The following is a 26,032-nucleotide window of genomic DNA, read 5'->3' as shown; positions in this document are numbered from 1 at the left end:
CACATGACTACCTCTGATCCCACCTCACATCTCCCTCTTCTCTCTGCAGGGATCCATATCTACCAGAAGATGTACGGCTGTGAGCTGAGTGATGACGGCACCACTGCGGGGTATGAACAGTACGGATATGATGGGAGAGAATTCTCCTCTCTGGACACACAGAGATGGATCTGGATCCCGACCATGAATGAGGCTCAGATCACCACACAGAGATGGAACAGTCCGGAGGTCAGAGAGGGGGAGAGAAACAAGAATTATCTGGAGAATATCTGTCTGGAGGAGCTCAAGCAATTCATAGAGTATGGGAGAGAAGATCTGGAGAGGAGAGGTGACTGTATACATGTTTATTATCCACACGCAATGTATACACGCTATATACACGCTATGTACACGCTCCACCCTATATACATTATTTACACACTATACACTATACCAGGGATGCACCAATATACCAGCGGCCAGAATGTATGAGCCGCAAATATTGTTAGCGTTTTGCTGATGGGAAAAAGGAGCTGATAATGGCCACTGAAAACGTGCAATTTTACAGCGATTAGGGTGCGTTTTGCATAGTCATGTGACTCAAAAAAAGCATCAAAATACAACACGTGTGCATTGTCAATGCATTTCAGGCCTGGTTCACACCAGCAGTTTGCCTTTTTGTCTGTTTTGCATGTGCATTTTTTACACTTTTTTTAAATGCGTTTAGCATTTTTTAATTTATTTATTTTGACCAAATTGTTGCTGGGCAGATTAAAAACACAAAATGCATCAAAAACTAAATACATGAGTGTTTTCCATTTTTGCTGCTTTCAGTACATTTATGGCCTGTTTCACACCAATGCAGTTTGTGGTTTTGTCCTTTTTGCAGTGCGTTTTCTGTTTTACACGCATGTTTTTTACACATTTTTTTGATGCGGTGTATGTTTTATGTATGGTGTTTTTTTTTTTTTTTTCGTTTTTTTGGCCAACTTGTTGCTGGACAGATTAAAAACGCATCAAAAAGGCAACACATCAAAAAAGGCATGCTTTCAATGCATTTCAGGCTACACCCTATATACCCTGCATACACTCTACGCCCTTTACACACTGTGTACGCACTATACACCGTATACCAGGGATGCACCAATATACCAGCGGTCAAAATGTATCAGCTGAAAATATCGTTTGCACTTTGCCGATAGGAAAAAAGAAGCCGATAATGGCTGCTGAAAATGTGCAATTTTGTCATGATTTTACCGCGATTATGGTGCGGTTTTCATAGTCACGCGATTCAAAAACCATCAAAATGCAACACGTGCATTTTTGATGCATTTTCAATGCATTTCAGGCTTGGTTCACACCAGCAGTTTGTGTTTTGTCTGTTTTGCATGTGCGTTTTTTGACTTTTTTTTTGTGTGTTTTGTAAATTTGTTTTCTTTTTTTTTGTCAACATGTTGCCGGGCAGATTAAAAACGCAAAATGCATCAAAAACTAAACACATGAGTTTTTGATGCATTTTTGCAGTGCATTTCAGCGCTGTTTCATACCAATACAGGTTGCGTTTTGTCTGTTTTTCAGCGCATTTTTTTTTTCAGGTGTGTTTTTGATGTTCTTTTTAAAGCTTTTTTTTGGGGAGGGGTCAAATTGTTGCTAGGCAGATTAAAAATGCATCAAAAACGAAACACATGAGTTTTTGACACATTTTTGCTGTTTTCAGTGCATTTCCAGCCTGCTTCACACCAGTGCAGTTTGCGTTTTGTCCTTTTTGCAGTTCATATTGTGTTTTATGCACGCACGTTTTTGACACCTTTTTTATGCGGTTTACGGTTTTTTATTTTTTTTTGGCCAATTTGTTGCAGGGCAGATTAAAAAGCAAAACTTGTAAAAATGCGTCAAAAACGCACTACATGCGTTTTTTGCATCTATTGATTTCTGTTGCACCAAAACCGCACTGTTTTGCATTTAAAAAAAGTCCCTGACCCTTTCCAAAAATGCAGCTGCTCAAAAAAGCTCAAAAAAGCATAGATGTGAATGTGTCCCATAGAAAGTCATGTTTAATGGACTGTAGTGCATTTCTGCAAAAAAAGCCGTAAAAAAAATGCATTGATGGTGGTCAGGCCTCAATGGGGAGGTGCATTTTTGGTGCGCCCAAAATGCGGCAAGCAGGATTTAACACCAAGTACAACACAAGGGAAGCGCAACAGACCAGTGTGAAGACATACATTGAATTTAAAGGGATGCATTTTTCTTTTTTTTTTATTCTTGAGCTTTTCTTGTGCCTTTTTTTTTTCTCTCTTTACTCAAAAGTGCTGCAAAAACTGCTGAGTGTGAAAGCAGCCTATTGCTATGGAGGCCCCCACTACTCCATTTTTCTATTCGCACATTGAGCTGTGGCTTGGCCCCGCCCCCTCTCTGCTCATTGGCTCACTGGCTGCGATTGACAGCATTGGGAGCTAATAGCTCCTGCTTCTGTCTCAGCCAATAAGAAGAGGGAGACCCGGGATAGCCGAGACTCCAGTGCACATCACTGAAGCGAGAGGGGGCTTAGGTGAGTATTGGGGGGGGGGGCTGGGGGGGTGCTGCACACAGGTTTTTTTTACATTCATGCATAGAATGCATGAAGGTAAAAAACCTTGAGCCTTTAGAACCACTCTAAGTACACCCATGTGAACAAGGCCTAAGAATCTAAGATCACAGAAAAGCTCAATCTGCACAATTGTGCCATGAAAAACAAATTTTATTTTTGGAACTTTATTTTGGTGGTATTTGATCATCACTGAATTTATTTTTTATTATGTAAATGAAAAAAGACCAGGAGGGTGGCAAGAAAAAAGCCGCTCCTCAAGAAAGGCCACATATAGTCATGACTGAGCTTTGCCAAAACACACCTTGAAGATTCTGAGGCAACATGGAAAAAGGTGTTCTGGTCAGATGGGACTAAAATGGAATGATTTGGCCTCAACACTAAATGAAATGTCTGACAGAAATCCAATCCAGCTCACCATCCAAATCCCACCATTCCTACAGTAAATCATGGAGGGGGAATATCCTGGTATGGGGGGGGTTCTCTGCAGCAGGGACTGGAGAACTTGTCAGGATAGAAGGAAAAATGCCATCAAAATTCTGAGGAAAATCATCTGCCAGAAAGTCCAACATGGCAATGACCCAAAGCACAGAGCAAAAAAGACCCCACAGTGGTTGGGAGAGAAATGGGTGACAGTCCTTGCATGGCCGGGTCAGAGCCCAGACTTATCCACTTCAATACCGGGGACTGTCACCCCCTTCCTGCCCAGGACAATTTTCAGCTCTCTGGCACTATGAATGAGAATTGCGCAGTCATGCAACACTGTACCTAAATTCAATTTTTATCATTTTGTTCACACAACTAGAGCTTTCTTTTGGTGTATTTACTCGCCACTTGTTTTTTATTTTTTGCTAAACTAAAAAAGACAAACGTTTGGTAAAAAAACTTTTTTTTTTTCGTTTCTGTTATAAAATTTTTCAAATAAATGTTGTTCCTAAATTTAGGCCAAGATGTATTCTGCTACATTTTTTTGGTGAAAATAACCCAAATCAGTGTTTATTATTGTTCTGGACATTAATACTGAAAATGTTATAGGGAACTCCTAACCTCCTATTGATTAGTGGTTCCAATTTAACCACCTCCCGCCTGCCATATAGTATAATGATGGGCGCGAGGCGGTTCTCTCGTTCTGGGAGGACGTCATATGACGTCTTCCAATTCTCACCACGCATGCGTGGCTCTGGGAGCGCGCGTCGATCAGCGATGCGCTGTGTCCCTCGGACACAGCGGATCACCGATCTATGAAAAAAGCCGAAGATGTCGGCTCGGTTATGTGATCAGCTGTGTCCAGTCACAGCTGATCGCATGTAAACAGGGAAATGCCGGTTATTGGCATTCCTCTCACGAGCTGTCACACTGACAGAGGAGAGCCGGTAATTGGCATTCCTCAGAGGGGACATCTACACTGATCATCAGGGCATTGATGATCAGTGTGCCCTGATGATCAGTGTAGCCACAGCAGTGTTACCTGTCAGTGTCCATCAGTGCCATGTGTCAGTGCTCATCCACGCCACCTGCCAGTGCCACATTTCAGTGCCTACCAGTGCACATCAATGCCACATATCAGTGCCCATCTGAGCTACCTTTCAGTGTCACCCATCAGTGCCAGTCAGTGCCACCTATCAATGCCAGTCAGTGTCATGTATCAGTGCTGCCAATCAGTGCCGCCTAACAGTGCCAGTCAGTGCCGCCTATCAGTGCCAGTCAGTGCCGGATATAAGTGCCATCTATCAGTGCCATATATGAGTGCTGCCTTTCAGTGCCCATCAGTGATGCCTGTCAATGCCCATCAGTGTTACCTACCAGTGCCTCCTCATCAGTGTCCATCAGTGCCACCTATTAGTGTCCATCAGTGCAGCCTGTCAGTGCCCATCACCACAGCCTCATTAGCGCACATCAGTGAAGGAGAAAAATCACTTGTTTACAAAATTTTATAACAAAAACTAAGAAAAAACTTTTTTTTTTCAAAATTTTCAGTGGTTTTTGGTTTGTTTAAGAAAAAATAAAAATCCCAGAGGTGATTAAATACCACCAAAAGAAAGCTCTATCTGTCACAAAAAATTATAAAAATGTCATATTGGTACAGTGTTGCATGACCGCGCAATTGTCATTCAAAGTGTGCTAGCACTGAAAGCTGGAAATTGGCCTGGGCAGGAAGGGGGTAAAAGTGCCCGGTAGGCTGGTTGTTAATAAATACTGCAGTGGGGAACAGACACAAAACGATACACTCGGCATCTTTCCAAATAACTGTTCTGTTTATTTGTATTTGAAGTATTTTTATACACATGATTATGTAGGGATCACATTAATATTACAATTGTACTTTTATGGTAACTGTTAGAAGCTTTCCATAACCTAATATCTAATATCTGCTTATTAACATTACTAACATTTGTATGAATGTGTTGGATCTTAATAGAATAATTGTGTTGTTAGATTTTTATTTGTTCTAGATTGGGAAAAGTGAGATAAACAGACTATTGTTAGTCTATGTCAGGGGTGGGCAAACTTTTTGACTTGAGGGCCGCAATGAGTTCATATATTGGACCCGGGGGCCGGACCAAGAGTAGATGAATGATGTGTATGTGTCATCCATAGTAAGTATAGTAATATTCCCCCATAGTAAGCATAGTAATTAATCCCCCATATAGTAATTCATCCCCCATAGTAATTCATCCCCCATATAGTAATTCATCCCCCATAGTAATTCATCCCCCATAGTAATTCATCCCCCATATAGTAATTCATCCCCCATAGTAATTCATCCCCCATAGTAATTCATCCCCCATAGTAATTCATCCCCCCTATAGTAATTCATCCCGCAAAGTAATTCATCCCCCATATAGTAATTAATCCCCTATAGTAATTCATCCCCCATATAGTAATTCATCCCCCATAGTAATTCATCCCCCATATAGTAATTAATCCCCCATATAGTAATTCATCCCCCATAGTAATTTATCCCCCATATAGTAATTCATCCCCCATATAGTAATTCATCCCCCATAGTAATTTATCCCCCATATAGTAATTCATCCCCCATATAGTAATTCATCCCCCATAGTAATTCATCCCCCATATAGTAATTCATCCCCCATATAGTAATTCATCCCCCATAGTAATTCATCCCCCAAAGTAATTCATCCCCCATAGTAATTCATCCCCCATATAGTAATTCATCCCCCATAGTAATTCATCCCCCATATAGTAATTCATCCCCTCTATAGTAATTCATTCCCCATATTAAGCCCCCAAGTCCCCCCTGTGTCAATTCACTTACCTTTGCTCCTTGCGTTCCTCTCGCCGTGTTCCCGCGCCGTTCCGGTGTAGCATGAAAATCTGTCTCCTATGAGGATCTGTCCCCCTCGACGTATCTGCGCATGTGCCAGTTTCAGGCATTAGCAGCCGATCGGCGATCTCCGGCACATGCGCAGATACGTCGAGGGGGACAGATCCTCATAGGAGACAGATTTTCATGCTACACCGGTCTTCAGGGCGGACTGTGAGAGGAGCCTAGCGGGAGCCTAGCTCCGCGGGCCGGATTAAAAGGTCCGCCGGGCCGTATACGGCCCGCGGGCCGTAGTTTGCCCATTGCTGGTCTATGTGAATACATATGTATATGGATATATACAGTATCTTGATTATGCAAGAGCTGGAAGGACTTTCTATTTTGGACTTTTCTCACAATACAAGTTAACAAAATATTGAGACAATCCGGTATTTTACAGTAACGAGGGGCATTACATAGGCAGGTAAATTCAAATCAGGGCTTGAAAGAATGCAAACATGTAATGAGAAGATTATTAGTGCCGTGTGCACAATGAGTGCCGTGTACAATACATAGGCAAAGCACACAAAATAAAATACAGTTTTTATACAGAATTTGCAAATTTCCTTTACAATTATTTATTCTGTAGGAAAGCTAAAATGATGAGTCCACAAACTATGTTCTATGTCTGAAAATCAATCAATCCTGATGTACTGATGGCCAATCTAATTTCTTGAGGCCCAAAAATGTCAACAGTACAGAAGACCCCCTTTTTTTTAAAGTAGACAGTCGGAGGTATTTAGTAAGAAGTGTGGCAAGTTTTTTGAAGTTGTATTTTTTTTGGCATTTTTTTTGGAAAATGGAAAAATGAAAAAATTATTTTTCACAAATGTTTTTTTTTTGGGAGGGGGGGGGGGTGGTTTACATACTGTCACCAATGCAGCAGTACAGCATCATCATATAACTGGTTTAGTGGTGATCAGGGACACTGAGTGGTGGCAGTACAAAAAAAAAAATAATAATGGTTTTTCAATTTTTTATTTATTTACTTTTTTCATAATACACAATAACCAGATTATTGGTATCATTGTACTCCTTTGGAGAGGTGATCAGTATTTTCTTTTTTTTATACATGATTGCTTATAGCAAAGAATTTTATTTGCTATAAGCAAGCATTTAACTGAATTAAATTGATTCATTCAGGTTTTTTTGTTGTGAATAGCTGTGATTGGCCACGGCTAATCACATGACACAGATGGGCTGTGATTGGCCCAGTCTGTACATGTGACCAATCACAACTAGTGACACAATTGTGTACAATGGATGGCATGAAAAGAAGCCATCCATGTGATGTGCTGTGATTAGTCACATGCTACTGGCAATGGACTGGTACACTGATCTGTCATCGGCTGGATCGGAGGTACACAGGCGGTGACAGATTTCGCCACAGCACGACACAATCCAGGAACGACATTATGATGCCCACCCAGATCGATGAGATTCCGCTGGGCCATCATTCTTTTATTGGCTGGGCGGGAACAGGTTAAAGACAGCTCTGATCATGTCTCTCTGCAGAGCTGAGAACACGATCCATCACCTCCCCTAGTAAAAGCACCACCTAAGTACACACTTAACCCTTTGATCACCTTAGATCAGGGGTGTCCAAACTTTTTTCAAAGAGGGCCAGATTGGATGAAGTGAACATGGTGGAGGGCCGAACATTTTTCCGAACATTCTTTGAACCATTACAATTAAATGCAAATAAATTATTTTATGCCAAGTTAATTGCAAACGACATACTTTTCATTTCATAACATTAAGATTAACTGACAGCTGAGTTTTCACAATGTATTGAAAATAAATTAAAAAAAAAAAAAAAAAAACTTACCTGCACTAATGTGAAAGGTGAAAAAGGTAGCTGGAACTAAAGTCTCTGCTCGGCAGCCGGGAGGGGAAGAGAAACACACTTCACGCTGGAAGCCCGGCCCTGACGTCACCGCCCTCTGTTGCTCCCAGCGCACCGCAGTCACGCATGCGCACTGCTCTCAAGCAGAAGACTGTCTGCCACAGAAGGGAGGGCCGTGCGACAGCCGCATTTACACAGACCAGGGAGAACGCGCCGCAGTCAGGCATGCGCACTGCCCTCTGCTCTCAAGCAGAAGACTGTCTGCCATAGAAGGGAGGGCCGTGGGAGGGCCACATTACACAGAGCAGGGAGGGCTGTTGGAGGGCCGTATTAAACCAACCCCCGGGGCCGTAAATGGCCCGCGGGCCGGACTTTGGACATGCCTGCCTTAGATGATTGATTAGACTTCAGGGGGGCCAGACTTTGGCCAGTGGAAGTAGGAAATGTCCTGGTGTCAGTGGGAGTAAACAATGTCACATCTTTAGTGGGAGGAATAGTGCCCCAGCATTGGTGTCAGTGGGAGGAATAGTGCCCCATTGTTGGTGTCAGTGGGAGGAATAGTGCCCCATCATTGGTATCAGTGGGAGGAATAGTGCCCCATCATTGGTGTCAGTGGGAGGAATAGTGCCCATCATTGGTATTAGTAGGAGGAATAGTGCCCCATCATTGGTATCAGTGGGAGGAATAGTGCCCCATCATTGGTGTCAGTGGGAGGAATAGTGCCCCATCATTGGTGTCAGTGGGAGGAATAGTGCCCCATCATTGGTGCCAGTGGGAGGAATAGTTCCCCATCATTGGTGTCAATCTTTCAAAATTGTCATTGGATGCAGCGTTGCATGACCGCGCAATTGTCAGTTAAAGTAACGCAGCGCTGTATCGCAAATAACGGCCCGGTCAGGAAGGGGGGTAAATCTTCTGGAGGGCAAGTGGTTAAAAGACAAAAGTTCTGATCAGTGTGAGCCATCCTGGGAGTCAGACAGGCCGCTTCCTGTCAATGAGATGCATGATGGATCGTCTTCTGAAGGGATGTCCTCAGGACTGCTCTGTGTTGATGGATCTACACCCCACTGACATCACTGACAGCTCACCTTCTATTAGAGTGAATGGTGGGGACTGTGGCCTGATAATTCTATGCTGGAGATCATCATACTGTATGTGTCCACATTCATCTCATAGGAGAACATGGATTACATTTGTCAGTAGATCACATACCTTGTTTTCTCTCTCTCAGTGCGTCCAGAGGTGAAGGTGTGGGGCCGCCGTCAGTCAGATGGTGTGACCAGACTTCAGTGCCTGGTGTACGGGTTTCACCCCCGACCTGTGGATGTGAAGTGGATGAGGAATGGGGAGGACCATGTTCCTTCAGATGAAATGACTCCAATTCTCCCCCATCCTGATGGCACCTATCAGATCAGAGTCAGTGTGGAAGTGCCAACCAAGGAGGGAGACACTTACTTCTGTCATGTGGATCACAGCAGCCTGGGGGATGAGACTCTCCGTGTGAAATGGGGTGAGTGAGTAGGACTTCTGCTATCTGTCCATACACCACGGGGTTATACCTCTATGCCGACGACACACAAATCTCTCAACCCCCCACCTCACCCCCTTGGTCTCCGCCCGAATCACACACCTACTGAGCGACATATCAGACTGGATGTCACTCCACTTCCTTAAACTGAATCTCTCCAAAACCGAGTTTCTTGTCCTCCCCCCAGCCCGGACACCACCCCCCATTGACTTCTCAAACACGTCCAACAACGCCACCATCAAACCCGCCCCGCAGGCCAGAGTACTTGGTGTCATTCTGGACTCCAACCTATCCTTCCAGCCCCAAGTCCAATCTTTAACAAGCTCGTGCAAAGTCCACCTCCGCAACATCGCCAAAATCCGCACGTTCCTAACCCCAGAAACCACTAAACAGCTCATCCACTCCCTCATCATATCACGACTGGACTACTGCAACTCCCTCCTCACTGGCCTGCCTCGCCGCTGGCTATCCCCGCTTCAGTCAATCCTGAATACGGCTGTCAGACTCATTCACCTTTCCAACCGCTCCATCTCCGCCACCCCCCTCTGCCAATCCCTCCACTGGCTTCCAATTGCACAATGGATCAAATTCAAAATCCTAACACTGACGTACAAAGCCGTCCACCATACTTCCCCGAACTACATCACTGACCTAATATCCAAGTACCACCCAGCACGCACACTCCGCTCCTCACAAGACCTCCTTCTCTCTAGTTCCCTGGTCTCCTCCTCCCACGCCCGCCTCCAGGACTTCTCCAGGGTGTCACCCATCCTCTGGAACTCCCTGCCCCATCCCATCAGATTATCACCTACTCTCCTCTCCTTTAGGCGCACCCTGAAAACCCATCTCTTCAGGGAAGCCTACCCCACCCCCTGCTAACTTGCCGACCTCCTCCACTCTTCCTACCACTCCATCCCCCACAGCTATCTCCTCCTGTGCCACCATCCCCTCCCTCCTAGATTGTAAGCTCCAAGGAGCAGGGCCCTCAAACCCCTCATGTTTTGCATTGTATTGGTATTGTTCTGTCACATGTTCTGTCTCCCATTGTAATGTACAGCGCTGAGCGAACTATTGGCGCTTTATAAATACTGTATAATAATAATAATTTACTAAAATCTGGTGCAGCTCTGTATAGAAACCAATCAGCTTCCAGGTTTTATTGTCAAAGCTTAACTGAACAAGCTGAAGTTAGAAGCTGATTGGCTCCCATGCACAGCTGCACCAGATTCTGAGTGCTCCGGTTTTAGTAAATCTCCCCCTGTGTGTTTATCACAAGTAATGCTAAAATGGAAACATCCTTTGTAATAAGCCGGCTGTGTTTGTGTCACTAAATGAATGAGAACGAGTGCAACCGAGGAACAAAACAAAGTACTGAAATACAGAAATAGCATTCAGACCTACACAGCAGTATCTGGGGTAGTATTTCCTGCACTGTGGCTGGTGGGTGATTTGTTAAGATTTGAAATCCATTTACAATGAAAGATCTGCCTTTGTATGGTTATCTGTAGAAAATTCCAGAATCTCCATGTCATTGGCATGTCATCATTTCATATTGTACCAATGATCACTGTCACATATATAAGATAGATTGTTCTTGATATGTTAATCATTAGCAAAAGTATTTCTCCCATGTTCTGTTCTGTAACATTGCCAATGGAGGGATTTGTTCTCCTTTTGTACCTCAGTAACTCTGAATTTAAAGGGTTAGTTCATACATAACTGAGAATTTACAGATAAAGTGTTACTAAACCCACAACAGTAAAATCAGTCTGTATATGTTGTAAATCATACTTATTATACTCACTGTGGAACTTAAGAGGGTAATCCTCTGCCTTGTGTAAAAAAGGCTGTTTGATCCTGTCTTCTCTGATCCTGCCCTTCTTTTGCTGTCCCCAATCCATCAGCCATACTTAGAGCAACTGTGGCACGTCTACACATGCTCTGTTTACTGTGTATTGATAGGTGTGTTTTTCATTTTTGTTTTTTCTTTTGGGAGGGGGCATGTGATCAGCACAGGGCCAATCAGCGCTGTCCAGACAGAGGGTCAGGGGTTATGCAGCCTTGTAGGATAGTCAGAGGAGAATGAAAACTCCTCCTACAAGAGTAGCCAGTGCTCGGCCAGACACTGATAGAAGTCACAAGACTGCTGCATACTGCTGGTGAGAAAAGGTATTAAGCAGTTTATATTTGCTAAAATGATTGCATTTCCATGTTGTGTGTACTGTGGGAGACCAGATATAGTGAATGCAGGGTCCGGGGAGACCAGATATAGTGAATGCAGGGACAGGGGAGACTAGGTATAGTGAATGCGGGATCCGGGGAGATGAGATATAGTGAATGCCGGGTCTGTGGAGAGAAGATATAGCGAATGCAGGGTTCGGGAGAGTGGATATAGTGAATGCAGGGTCCGGGGAGACCAGATATAGTGAATGCAGGGTTCGGGGAGAGTGGATATAGTGAATGCAGGGTCCGGGGTTTAGTAACACTTTAAAGGAGGTCATAGAGGCTGCCATTGCTGACTGGTTGATAATTGCCTGTTTGTCACACTGACCCTTTTGGCTTCACAAACCTAGAACAGGTATACAAATAAAGAGTCCAAATTTTACTCTGACTTAGTTGATTTGCATATTTGTTCCAGGTCAATGACATAGAAAATAATGAAACCAGAGGGTCAGCATGACAGCCAAGTAAATGTCGGACACACTGGCTGGTCCCGAGAGATCCGTGGAAGGCAATGGGGGGGGGGGTCCCCTCCTGCTTGTGCAAGTAATAGAGCTGCTAGTTAGCCGAGCTCCAGCTGTAAAAAAACGGTATCGGGGTGATGCCTGCAGCTGCAGGAATCACTCCAGTACAACCACCAAAACTTCAGAAGTGGCTAAGCTGCTCATGGCCGTGGTCGCACTCTTGCCTCCTCCATGGAGAGTTAATAGTGAAAGGATCACACATAGGCTGGAGCTTTGGGTGGAGAAGAGGACAACACTGGACTGGGGGTGAGGGGTAATTATATTGTTAGATTCTACTCCCTAGACCTACTCCCACTACAAGGGTAGATTTTGACTAACTCCTGTAGCTGGGCTTTATAGTAATGGGCAAAAAATATACAAAGGAATGCGCTAAATACCAAATCACATGAAAATGCAGATAAATACATAAATAAAATAAAAAATATATTTATAAATGTCCGTAATTCATATATAAGTCCAAACACCAATATAAGTGAAAAAAATCTCTTAAACAAGAAAAAACACCGTGTAGCAAAATCCACCACCGAATGAAATGGGTAAACTCACCAGAGCTATTTGCTGATCAAATTATAAATCAGTTTATATAGCAATTGCTCTGGGAGCGATGATCTGTTGGAGTATCCAGGAGCAATAGCCTGCAGTCAGCCAAATCAGCACACATGGAACAGCCTTAACTGCAAATGGTCATCATGCCTTCATAACTTTGGAAATGCTCGGGGAATCAAAGAAGAGTATCATGCGCGATCACAGCCGACAGTCTCGAGGAGTGTCCTGATGTCCCATCACTAAGCCCCGCCCTATGCGTTTCGCCATCCGTCGTCTTCATGCCGCCCCTTGCGTGTAGGGCGGGGCTTAGTGGATGGGACGTCAGGACACTCCTCGAGACTGTCGGCTGTGATCGCGCATGATACTCTTCTTTGATTCCCCGAGCATTTCCAAAGTTATGAAGGCATGATGACCATTTGCAGTTAAGGCTGTTCCATGTGTGCTGATTTGGCTGACTGCAGGCTATTGCTCCTGGATACTCCAACAGATCATCGCTCCCAGAGCAATTGCTATATAAACTGATTTATAATTTGATCAGCAAATAGCTCTGGTGAGTTTACCCATTTCATTCGGTGGTGGATTTTGCTACACTGTGTTTTTTCTTGTTTAAGAGATTTTTTTCACTTATATTGGTGTTTGGACTCATATATGAATTACGGACATTTATAAATATATTTTTTATTTTATTTATGTATTTATCTGCATTTTCATGTGATTTGGTATTTAGCACATTCCTTTATATATTTTTTGTCACTTACCTTTTCTTTGGTTAGGTTTGCAGCTTTATATAGAATTTATTGGTGCTGTGTCTATATATTTGACATTTATAGTAATGGGGCAGGACTTTCTCTGTGCAATGAGGTGCATTGATGGTCGATTCAGAAAGCTCTGTTACACTGAGATGGGCCCCAGTTATCTGCTTCTACTATTAGTTGCTGTACCATACCAGTGCACTGCGCTGTACACAAACATTATTCTGTATATACAGTGGGGATCGAAAGTTTGGGCACCCCAGCTAAAAATTTGTATTAATGTGCATAAAGAAGCCAAGGAAAGATGGAAAAATCTCCAAAAGGCATCAAATTACAGATTAGACATTCTTATAATATGTCAACAAAAGTTAGATTTTATTTCCATCATTTACACTTTCAAAATAACAGAAAACAAAAAAATGGCGTCTGCAAACGTTTGGGCACCCTGCAGAGTTAATATCTTGTACTGCCCCCTTTGGCAAGTATCACAGCTTGTAAACACTTTTTGTAGCCAGCCAAGAGTCTTTCAATTCTTGTTTGAGGTATCTTTGCCCATTCTTCCTTACAAAAGTCTTCCAGTTCTTTGAGATTTCTGGGCTGTCTGTCACGCACGGCTCTTTTAAGGTCTATCCATAGATTTTCAATTATGTTGAGGTCAGGAGATTGTGAAGGCCATGGCAAAACCTTCAGTTTACGCCTCTTGATGTAATCCCCCGTGGATTTCGAGGTGTGTTTAGGATCATTATCCATTTGTAGAAGCCATCCTCTCTTTAACTTCAGCTTTTTCACAGATGGCATCAAGTTACCATCCAAAATTTGCTGAAATTTTATTGAATCCATTTTTCCTTCTACTCGTGAGATGTTCCCTGTGCCACTGGCTGCAACACAACCCCAAAGCATGATTGATCCAACCCCATGCTTAACAGTTGGACAGAGGTTCTTTTCATTAAATTCTGTGCCCCTTCTTCTCCAAACGTACCTTTGCTCATTCCGGCCAAAAAGTTCAATTTTAACCTCATCGGTCCACAGAACCTGTTTCCAAAATGCATCAGGCTTGTCTATATGTTCATTTGCAAAGTTCAAACGATGATTTTTGTGGTGAGGACATAGAAGAGGTTTTCTTCTGATGACTCTTCCATGAAGACCATATTTGTACAAGTATCTCTTTATAGTGGAATAGTGTACCACAACTCCAGTGTCTGCCAGATCTTTCTGGAGGGATCGTGCAGTCAAACGTGGGTTTTGAATTGTTTTTCTCACAATCCTGCGAGCTGTTCTGTCTGATATTTTTCTTGGTCTTCCAGATCTTGCTTTAACTTCCACTGTTCCTGATGACTGCCATTTCTTAATTACATTCCGAACAGAGGATATTGACATCTGAAAACGCTTTGCTATCTTCTTTTAGCCTTCTCCAGCTTTGTGAGCGTTAACTATTTTCAGTTTCAGTTTTCTAGACAACTGCTTAGAAAAACCCATGGTGCTGATTGTTGGGGCAAGGTCAGATGAGTCTGGGCATTTAAAACCTTTGAGATTGACATCACCTGGTCTTCCCAGACGATGATTGAGAACAATCCATGACACTGGCAGGTCTCAGCTTTGCAAAGGGGGCAGTGCATGCTATAAATTCTGCAGGGTGCCCAAACTTTTGCAGACGCCATTTTTTTGTTTTCTGTTATTTTGAAAGTGTAAATGATGGAAATAAAATCTAACTTTTGTTGACATATTATAAGAATGTCTAATCTGTAATTTGATGCCTTTTGGAGATTTTTCCATCTTTCCTTGGCTTCTTTATGCACATTAATACAAATTTTTAGCTGTGGTTCCCAAACTTTCGATCCCCACTGTAGAACCTTTTTAGCACACCTTCTCTTTGTAAATGATTTGGAAGAATTTGCACCCTTCCCGTGGTGTTCCTTCCACGATGATCACACTAATGCCTGCTGACTGCACTGTGTTATTTATGGTGGACTGGTGATTGTTATCCTTCATGTTCCCCCCCAACACCGCACACATGTTTATGAAGTGTCAGGTCTGTTCTACACATTCCAGAAACCCAAATCTCTGTGGACCTGGCTGTGCTCAAATCCATCCTCCTGGCACTGACATCATCCATGTGTGAGTCTGTTTCTTCATTATAGACCATTATATCTCATTTAGTGAATTATAATGTGCACTTGTAATGATATGATGGAACAATGCAGGAACAATGTGCTTCTATGACCTGTAATCAGCTGATTCTGGGACTAAATACACAAGACTGTCAGTAGATCTCACATCATGTTACTTCTGTGTTTCCCCAGATCCTCCTAAGGACAATACTCCTATAATTATCGGGGTTGTTGTGGTCGTTGCTGTAGCGCTGATTATCGGGGCCGTTATTGGAGTCGTCATATACAGGAAACGCTCCGTTTCAGGTGAGATTACTGCACATTACACACCAGAGCTCTATTCATCATATAGGAGAACCAGACATGAGTCCTACACACTGATCAGCAGGAAGCCCTTGTATATGGACAGCGAAGAAAATGATATGTCAGCACAGAGGGATATTTATAGTGGTTGTAAAGGCTCAAGGTTTTTTTTACCTTCATGCATTCTATGAATGAAGGGAAAAAACCTGTGTGCAGCAGTGCCCCCAGCGCCCTCATTGCTTACCTGAACCCTATCGAGAGCCATCAATGTGCACAACAGCCTTGGCTGTCCGTGGTCCCTACCACCTCATTGGCTGAGACAGCAAACGGGAGCCATTGGCTCCCACTGCTGTCAATCATAGCAAGTCAGCCAATGAGGGGGGCTCCATGTGTGAATGGACACACGAAGCAACAGCTTGGGAACACACCTGCTTGGGTGCCCCCAGAGCAAGCTGCTTGCTATGGAGCCACCCAACAGAAAGGAGGAGCCCCTTGCAGGGGACCCAAGAAGAGGAAGATCCAGGTTGCTCTGTGCAAAACCACTACACACAGCAGGTAAGTATAACATGTTTGTTATTTTATAAAAAAAACAAAAAAAACAAAGAACCTTTTAGTATCCCTTTTAAAGGCCTTCATATGGTTCTGTTATAAAACATTTCTAAAAGCAAGCTCTCCAATTACAGTCCCTAGTTCAATATGTTAGATTTTAAAGTTGTAACAGAATTGGTAATTGGCCAGACGGTGGCTGTAACTTGCAGTTCACTAAAGCTGGTCATACATTATACAATTTTGTTCAATTTCCTTTGGATCTACCTTCACCTATGTAGTGCAAGGGCCTGTCTGATTGCATACAAATTGAAAGTGTTTAGCTTTGACCTCATATGATATGGTTTTGGTAAATCTAAAGGAAAATTGTATAATGTATGGCCAGCCTAAACAGGTACAATGTTAGAATCTATAATGCAAGACAGGTCCAGAATGGGGAAAGCATGAATACACTGCAGAATAATACACAATAGATGAAGAAAGCTGCACTAACATGGAGTCCTCCCAGCAATGTCTATGTGGCTCAGTCATGGTAACATGTGGCTGTATAGTATGGTCTCTATTAGAAGTCTGGCTGAGAATCATCACTTCAGTAAACAGTTCACAACAAGAACAGCTTCTTGCTATTATCCTCATAAACCGCGTCCCTCACAGTGAAGTCCAGGGTGGCTCCGGTAACACAGGCAAACGGCTGGAACAGATATTGTACAGATATTGTTCAGGATTATCTCCAAAAGTTTAGGGCAATTTTGGAAGACCATTGATGTCATTTGGAACAGGAAATCAAATCTCACCGACCAGCATCAGTGAAAACCATCCGAAGGTCTCCACTTCATTAAAAACAAAGTACCAGCAAATACAGAATAGAGATGTATACTTTTTAATGTGATAATTAATTGAAGATATGTGTGTGACTTATTATATATGAAGAGTTTCAAAAACAATTTTCTGGTTCCTAATGTATCAAATTCTGGTTTACTTTAGGAAAGACGCCTGCTGATCGCAATATTTATGTTCCGGCTCCCAGTAAGTAACATTATTATGTGTTCTGTCCCCTCTGCAGTGTTATATTATGGGGGCTGAGCTGTAGAGTGATGCATATTGATCTGATATTGAGGCAACATTGTTTACAGAGATCGCACTGGGGACAGGAGTGAAAATGATCTAGGAACAGATTGCATGCTGCGGGTTCATTCTGTGATTATCTATTTTCCAGTTCATTAACGTAAATGTGAACCCTCCCTTGTAAAACAACCCATTGAGTTTAAAATATAAATTTAAGACAAAACATTTGTGTATAGATATAAAAACCATTATAAATACAGCTTTCTTTTTTTCTTTGTTGTTTTCCTTTTTTTAATTTTTTTATTTTTTTTATAAGGCCTCATGCACACAGAGTGTTTTTTTACAGTCACGTTTAGGGGTGTCAGGCGATATTATATTTTATTTTTCTTCAAAACAGCCCTCCATGTTATCCTATGTGTCCATGCACACATAGACTTTTAGAAGCTTTTAGTAGCAGTAGCGTTTAGCAGCAGGGGAAAAAAACAGGGTCAGTGTATCCAGGAGCAGCAGCGTTTTGGCAGAAAAAACGCTTGACGTGAATAAACGCATTTGAACTCTAATCACGTTTAGCGCTTGAGCGTTAATTCATTTCAGTGGCCAGAATAAATTATCATTCTGGCCAATGAAATGAATTAATGCCCAAGTGCTGGATGTTTGTAAAGGTGTTAGATACTTTTACAAGCGTCAGGTGTGTTTTTTTTTTTTTTTTTGCAAAAACGCTGCCAGGAGGACAGCTTCTAGGGGAGTTTGTTTTTAATGTCCTGTGTGCAAGAGGTCTTAGTGATCACATTCTCTCTGTTCTCAGCTGCATAAGGAGCTCAGCGAGCTGGGGGAGGAGAAACAGTGACACGCTGAACTTCCCAGTGGGGGTGGCATGTCAGGACAAGTCTGATCATAGGAGGAGAGCAGGCTGAGTTCCCAGCACAGCTATAGAACTGACCACGCTTGTACTCTCACGCCTAGTGTGGTCAGTTTTTTATAGGAAAGCAGAGGGACTGGCAGAAACACCAGGGATTTCACACAGTGGAAGCAATACAAAGAGAACCGGATACTTTTTCCTACAAGTACATGGTACAGCAGGTGCATATCAGGAATATGAAATGTTGGGTTTTTAAAACCTAAATGACTGGTAAGTTTGAATCTAACTTGCTGAGTCACAGCCAGAGCTCTCCAATCAGCAGAGGAACATAAGCTTTGTTGATTGCAGACTAATAGGTCTGACTCAGTCGGGGTTTATCATACTAATGAAGAGTGCTGACTATGCCCATCCTTTATGCCCCCCTCCTCCATTCATAAAAGACATATTATGGCTTCTATGAATGAAGTGTGATATGTGAATAGAGGACAGGCTGGTGACTGAATGCTCTGCTCCCTCCATTCATACATCTTTTTCATTCATATAAGCTGCAGTACAGAAATAGCTGGGTGGGCATAGTGGGGGGGTATATACATGTAGATGGACTGATCACCTCGGGGGTAAAGGGATTTCGTTTGCACAAAGTATGATTACAAATGCCATACCTGCAGAAAAGAAAAGGAACACTTACCTCTTCTACTCATTACAGTATACAGTAGTGATGTTTGTGATCATCAGGAGGAAGCAGGGAAAGCTGCAGGTAGTAGGAGAGTTACTGCGAGCCTTCCTTGGCTTCTCTGCAGGTGTGACATCTTTAAAGATACTATGAGTAAAGCTGACCATTGTCGGTTCAAATCTCATCTGGTCCTTTGTAAAACTGCTAACGAGATTTGAACCATGTATGAGCGGGCTGAATGTAACCAAGTTGATCGATCGATGAACCTGAGTACAACCCGGCTGTTGGATTTTACATGCAGTTATTGCTAGTGGCTGTTATAGCAGTAACCACTGTGTTCTTCTGGCAGGGATGGCTTCCCCCGCAACCCCCCCATCCCCCTTCCTCCCCTCTGCAGAATCAAGCGACTTTCTTTGTGGGAAAGAAAATCACTCCATCCATGGCCGGATTAAGTGACAATGACTGTTGTAAAGGGTGGAGTGATGGGTGAGATAGACATTGTGGGGGAAGACAGGGAATGTTTCATGCCGTCCCATCACCTGTTATGAAATAATATATATTTCCTAATTGCCAGTTCATACATACATGGTGTGATAGAGATCAATGACATACCTGCTTTCTTCAGAATTTTCTCTGTTTGGTCAGGCTACATGCACACGAGTGCTTTGGCCCACCAGTATCACATTTCTGTGTTTTTGGACTCCCGGGAGGCATAGGTGCAGCATCCTGCTCTGCTGCCAGCAGCCGGTCAGATCTATGGCAGGTAAAATGACGTGGCGGGTGAACGTATGCCCCGATCACAGGATTCCTGTGGGAATTGGTACTGATGGGTCAAACTATCTGTGTGCAAGAGGCTGTCTGAGGGCAGGCATTCATATATCTGTAGGCTGAAACTAACCATAGTTACCAACACATTCTATCTGCAGACAATGAAGAGAATGCTTCTAACTCCTCCAGCAACTGAATGTGAGTCCCTGAATGTCATTACCCAGCTGTCTGCTTTGTATTACTATTATAAGTCTGTCTCCTGTCTAGTTATGTACAGTAGTACGCATGTTTGTATTCTATGTCACTGATTATCACATTGCTGTGACATCTTTCTTTATCCTCATGAATTGAACATTACCTGTTTATTTAGTTACCACCCTATATTATTTCATATGTTCCCTTATCACCACCTTGAACAGATTTTCTCCCTGCTCTTCTCAGTAGACATCTCATTGAAACTCACATCTATTGCCAACCTGAGTGATATTTTGAGGAGAAAAAACTCCATATGATATTCTTTATGAAACAGTCAAAATACCATAAAAATCCTTAAAACAGTGTGGGCACAATTCACTAAAGCTTGTCGCATGAGTTAAGTCAGTCACATGACCACATATCACATGTGATACTGAAAATGTCAAATCACTATTGCTAGTATGTGGTATGTACCGCTAAATACCACATAAAAAGACCTTTAAAGTCAATTCAGAAAAGGAAATAAATTAAATGCAGTATTTAGTAGTGGTCCAGGCATGCGGTATGTACTGGTATCTGTCAGTACTGTCATGGGATGTTAAGGACTCCATGGCCACCCATTCCTTAACAACCTAAGAGTCATCAGCTGTCAGCGAGGTTCCCCATTGACAGCTGAATGTAAAAAAAAAAATTGCCAGCAACTAATAATTATAAATTAAAAAAAACGGAGTTGGGTCCCCCCCCCCCCCCCCCCCCACATCCATACCCAGCCCTTCCGGTCAGGTATAGATTTTGAGGGGAACCCCCATGCCAAAGGTATAAAAAAAATGGTGCGGTGTCTCCTTTCTCTCCCCCCCCCACCCCCCCAAAAAGACCCCATACCAGACTGTTATCAGAGCATGTAGGTCAGGAAGGGGGGACAAGCGAGCTCCCATGGGCATCATGATTGACATTGAATCTACTTCAGGGGACATTCTTTTATTTTTCTTTGTATAATAAATGACTTGTCAAAGACTGTCTCCTGTCATTTTTCACTCTAGTGTTTTTTTTTTTGTTTTTGTGAATGGGTAGTGGTACCATGTACTGCATACTCATTCACATGGCAGGAGGGGGACAGGATCTGGGGGCCCAAGGGGGCTTCCAGATTCCGATAAGCCCCCTGCCTGCAGACCACCACAACCACTGGGCAGGGTTGTTGGGAGAGACCCTTGTCCCCGTGACAAGGTGCTTTGGGGGGGCATCACATGTTGAGGGCATGTGGCCTGGTATGGTTCAGGAGGGGGGAGGGGAGGGAGCGCTCGCTTGTCATCCCCCCCCCCCCTCCTTCATTCTGACATTCAAGGCTGCATGCTCGGATAAGTGTCTGGTATGGATTTTGGGGGGATCCCATGCCATTTTTCACAAATGTCACGGGGGTTTCCCTCAAAATCCATACCAGACCCGAAGGGCTTGGTATGGATGGGGGACCCCACACAGGTTTTTTAAATTAATTTGTCAATTGCCAGCAGTTCTTTCTTTTACATTCAGCTTTTAGTGAGGGACCCCTCTGACAGCTGAAACATTAACTGACTTGATAAAATAACTCATGCAGTATTTTTAGTGCCTTTTTTGTTTTGTGAATTCAAATGGTTTTGTTTGTGTTTTTTGTTTTTTTTTTTTTTAAATGCTATGCGGTATCTTACTGCATACTCGGATGAGGTAAGATACCGCTTAGTGAATTGTGCCGTGTTCAGTACATTTTCATGTCTGTGGTAAGATTTGTGATGTGTAGCATTGCCTATTAAACTAAACAAAATACTATCAAAATAAGCAAAATGCATAAAATCTAGCTCTAGTGTTACATGTTTTTTGATTTGAGTCTAATACCATTTTTCATGTGAAGGAGCAAAATATTGTATCAATCGCTGCCAAAGGGTCACTCCACCCACATCTGATTGGTGGGCTGAGGGGGGACTATACTTGGTGGAGAGCAGGGGCGTATTTACTGCGAGGCAGCATTTTTCAGGGGGCGGTACCACTTGGGCAGGGAATTGGGGGGGGGGGGCGGTAGCTGTTGATTTTTGTGTTGCCTAGGGCAGCACAAAATCTAAATACACCTCTGACTGTATGCCACCAGATCAGGAATTAGTAGTTTGACATCTTCCCATATCTCATACTGAAACATCCATTTGGGGGGATCTCATACTGTAATAGAAGATGTCAGATAATATAATGGAATCATCAGATCTAGATGAGTTCTATAGTCACAACGTTCATTTTATAACATCAGCATTGTAATAATACAACCAACTGTTATTCTTCACAATCCAATATAAGTGTACTTCAAACATCTCCTTTCTTGTTATGAGTGCTGCCTGTCTGGGGCCCTCAATTTCTACAATTTCCTGGATTCCCAGCATGCTTTGCAGCGTCTCCCCTGCTGTTTGCTTTCCATTTCTAAGGACTACATATCCCATGGTACCTTGCTGCCTGCAAGCAGTGATTCTTGTACTGACTCCGCCTCCTGAGACTCCTCCTCCCAGTAACCAGTTCAGAAGGCAGGCTCTGTGAAATGTGTGACACAGCAGTGCCTATGAACAGGGCAGAGTGAATATGTGTGACAATAGAACTTATTTTAAGATCTGAGAAAACCAGTTTGTTTTCTTCATATTACACACAAATCCTGGAGCCCCTCACCATGTGTAGGTGAAAAACCCAACGTGACACATACTGTATCCACCGTCTACAAGCCTGCCACCCAGGGACTTACTGTACAATATACAGTATATTGCAGGGCTGGAAATATGGTGCAGCAAACAGAAAATGTGAAATGTTAAAGGTATATAAAATTATTTATGTAAATATTACAATAACTAATACTATAAGCTCACATATTCTCCTTTACATTGGTGACATTGGGCCCCATCACAAGAAAGGTGACAAGGTGTCAGATCAGAGGTCCTGGTTCGTACAAAGACTTCTGTCATTTATATTATAACATTTACATTGGAGTACAACCAAAAATAAAAAAAATCTGTCTTTACAGGATGACAATTGTCTGAAGATCATCAACAAGGAGACTGAAGATATGGAGCCGTTCTGCTTTCAATCTGCCGGCTTGTTTTAGCGTTTATTCTCTACTTTCAGGTGGACCCGTCTTCTATTGAATAATGAGCACTTTGTTCAAGATTTGTGGATTTAAGAATCACCTTTAGATATAAATTTATTTTTAGCATTCTGTTTAAGGACCTCCCCTTCCTGTATTAATTTTGGATGGATGAATTTTTATTGGTGTCTATTACCTGATTGAACGATTTTATCATACTTCCTGTTCTGTCTGACACTCCTCAAAAGAAAGGAATTGGAGGGAAATTTCCCTGACAGGGTCCACACACAGCAATAACAATTTTATAGTCCCAACTCTTCCCTACCATGTCTATAATAAAAAAAGTGTTTAATGAAAGTATTTCTGTTAAACTGATCTTGCCATATGTGAAATCAGATCTGTGTATTGCAGAGTAGATGGGAAGAATGAACAAATCCTGTTTTATTATTAAAGTTGAATACTAGGTTTGCTTTTTCTTGCACAGTTACATTGGCCTGGCTTAGATCAATGTATGTATGTATATCACATACCTCACCGCTCCCTGTATAACAATGGAAATTGCTGTAGTAGCTGCTGTTGCTGCTACTACAGTGATATCAGCAGTCTTCTGGGTCCAGTGCTGAGTGTCTCCCTTCTGTGTACTAACCTCAGGGGGTCATTCGCTCAGCACTGGTGCTGGTTAGAAAATGCCCTGCATGGAAGATTTGGGTCTACCCCGTGTAGCCAGACAATTGTATTTTGGTAAAGTCTTCCTCTAGTGGTTGCCAAAGATATTACAGGCTGTGAAATCTGTATTCCTCATTCCTACCCACAACAAACAAGGTTCTCCCCTCAGTTACTAGTCCTAGCAGGCTTGTGTCTGACATCTGGTGTCAGCTGAGGGATATTAGAGCATGCTTGTGTTTGTTCAGCTATCACTCCTGTCTGGACTGGAGAAAGTGAGGTTCTTGCAACAATCTTCCAGCATATTGGTTGGTTTTCAGAGATGTGTGATGGACGGCGATACCTTGCATGTCGGCCGACCTCCCTCATTGCTGCACTTTTGGAACCCAGGTCTGTGACACTAACAATTGAGAAAAATGTATGTAGATGACCTGGAGTGGAGTATGTACAGCCAGAGCTGGAGAGATGGAAATGATCATGCTCAGTATGTGACTGTATGGGGGGATTTGCTGGGGGTGCAGATTGCAAAATACAAGGTGGATAGTTAAAGTGGTTGTAAACCTCAGACATGAAATATGTACAAAGCACATCCCTCTATAGTGTGTACTTGTCTCAGTTAATAGCACTAAGTGTCATTTCTGTCTGCTGCCTCCTTCCTCTGCTGTAATCATGACAAGTTTTCCTGACACCAAGAGAAAAATGGTGATGGGGAGGGAGCTCCATCAGATTGATAGCCTCAGCTCTGTACCTATATGCTGTGTGGAGGGGGGGGGGGGTGTCCATTTCCTCCACTCAACTCTCAGAACTCTCGTCACTGAGCTCTGCAGTGTGTAATTTCTGTTTTCTGAACTCTCAGACAAGCTTTATAAATTCAGAACTGTGAATAGATGTAGAGAAGACTGCAGATAAACAGGTACAACTTATGTAGGAGGATTTGTTTAATCTCTGTGTTTCACCTGAGACCAGTCACTTCACTGGGTATATGGAAGGGTTTACAACCACTTTCAATCTGTACTGATCCTGCAATCCATCCAGCAGCAGGCTTGGTGAGGACATGTCACTTTAATGAACTGCTACATGTTTCAGCACTTTGATTACCAAAAGGATCCCTATATAGAGAATCTGACTTTGCCCGCTCAGAACAAAGTAACAGTCTATTTAAAGGCCACCCAACCTACTGCTAGTTATGTCACCCTCCTCTCTCACTTTTCAGGGTTCTGGCTGGTCGCTCATCCCCAAGCACTGCATTCTGGGAGGATGTCACATCCTGTCCCACACCCAGGTATTTTTGGGGGGCTTCAACAGAGTGGGGTATCACTGCAAAAGGAAGTGTAAATGAGTTGGGGGAGTGAGCTTTAAAGAGACCCTGTCACTTTGCCCTGAACTCTGAAAGTAGCAGTCTATATCATATCTGATAGCAGGGTGTTTGAGACCCCAAATATTAAAATGTGTCAGCATTATATGTATTGTGATTGGATAAAGACGTACATCCCCCCAGCCTAACATCCTTCTGCCCTGAATATATTAAACCCTCATATTGTTCAGCAGGTTTTCTCTTCTATGATGACACCCGTTAGACAAGGGGGGGCATCCTTTCCATCATCACTGCTCGTGTTACAGGACACCTAAGGAGATGGGGAAATGCTGCATTTACTTTGTCTCATCAGGAACTCGTTAGTATAAAAAAGTGATAAATTCTTCTTTAAGTTACATTTTGCTCAACGTAAGATGCTGCTTGGATGGCTGTGAAATGTAAGCATTACAGAACAAGTCCGGTTACATGTGACTAAGGTCCGGTTCACACTAGAATGCGGTGCAGGAAATCCGCGATCCATGTGGGTTTCCCACACCACATTCTAACTGCACTGCCCTTGTGATCTGCAGGGGGGTTAGTGCAATGATAATGACACCACAAACACAGGTCACAAATGCAGTGCGTATCCTGCGCCAGATTGCAGAGTACAACATGACCATGTGATCTGGTTGCAGTGCATTTCCAGACTTGGTGCATGCAGAACTTGGGTGCCATTTGAGCGGATTCAAAATGAATTGGTCAGCTTGCACTGCAGTGAATCACATGTGAATTGTCCAGAATGCAGTGTGCATCCCTGTGTGATCCATAGTGGGAACCTAGGCTAACCCCCGCTAGATATACCATGACCTGGATACATTTCACCCTTCACAGATATATTGCCAAATCTGCATGAACAAGTTACAAGTACAGATTTCGAGAATATAATTTGACCGTTTTTATTTGTAAACATCGTTACTTTCCTGCACAAAAAAACAAAAAAAAACTGTTTTGTGAATCTGGTAGTTATCTATACAGAATTTTGTAATGTAATCAAGATAAATTGTATTTTAATACATTGATATGTTTAGATGATTGCAAATGTCCTTTTTACATATTTGCACTGTCAGTAAATCTTTTCCAAAGTTTCTATATTTTTCTGATTTGTG

At 42.8% G+C, this 26,032-nt stretch overlaps 1 protein-coding gene across 3 annotated transcripts in view; it reads left to right on the top strand.

Moving 5' to 3' along the window:
• LOC149440799 (class I histocompatibility antigen, F10 alpha chain-like) overlaps positions 1-26,013 on the top strand; it is a 93,946-nt gene extending 67,933 nt beyond the window's left edge. The window contains exons 3-8 of one of the 3 annotated variants that reach the window (XM_089658133.1): positions 50-328; positions 8,969-9,247; positions 15,608-15,721; positions 17,249-17,290; positions 19,788-19,827; positions 22,850-26,013. In XM_089658133.1, coding sequence (XP_089514259.1) covers positions 50-328; positions 8,969-9,247; positions 15,608-15,721; positions 17,249-17,290; positions 19,788-19,825 — 752 coding nt within the window. In that variant the 3' untranslated portion in view covers positions 19,826-19,827; positions 22,850-26,013. Of the gene's footprint in view, positions 1-49; positions 329-8,968; positions 9,248-15,607; positions 15,722-17,248; positions 17,299-19,787; positions 19,828-22,849 lie in introns of those variants that run through there. The other 2 variants (XM_089658135.1, XM_089658134.1) reach the window with 2 other exon arrangements.
• The last annotated feature ends 19 nt before the right edge of the window (positions 26,014-26,032 follow it).

The sequence above is a fragment of the Staurois parvus genome, unplaced genomic scaffold, assembly GCF_062004578.1.
Source record: "Staurois parvus isolate SC_StPar_1 unplaced genomic scaffold, SC_StPar_1.0 ptg001052l, whole genome shotgun sequence".
Taxonomy (NCBI): Eukaryota; Metazoa; Chordata; class Amphibia; order Anura; family Ranidae; genus Staurois; species Staurois parvus.
The sequence above is the reverse complement of the archived record's forward strand: the minus strand, read 5'-3'. Positions and strand labels throughout refer to the sequence as shown.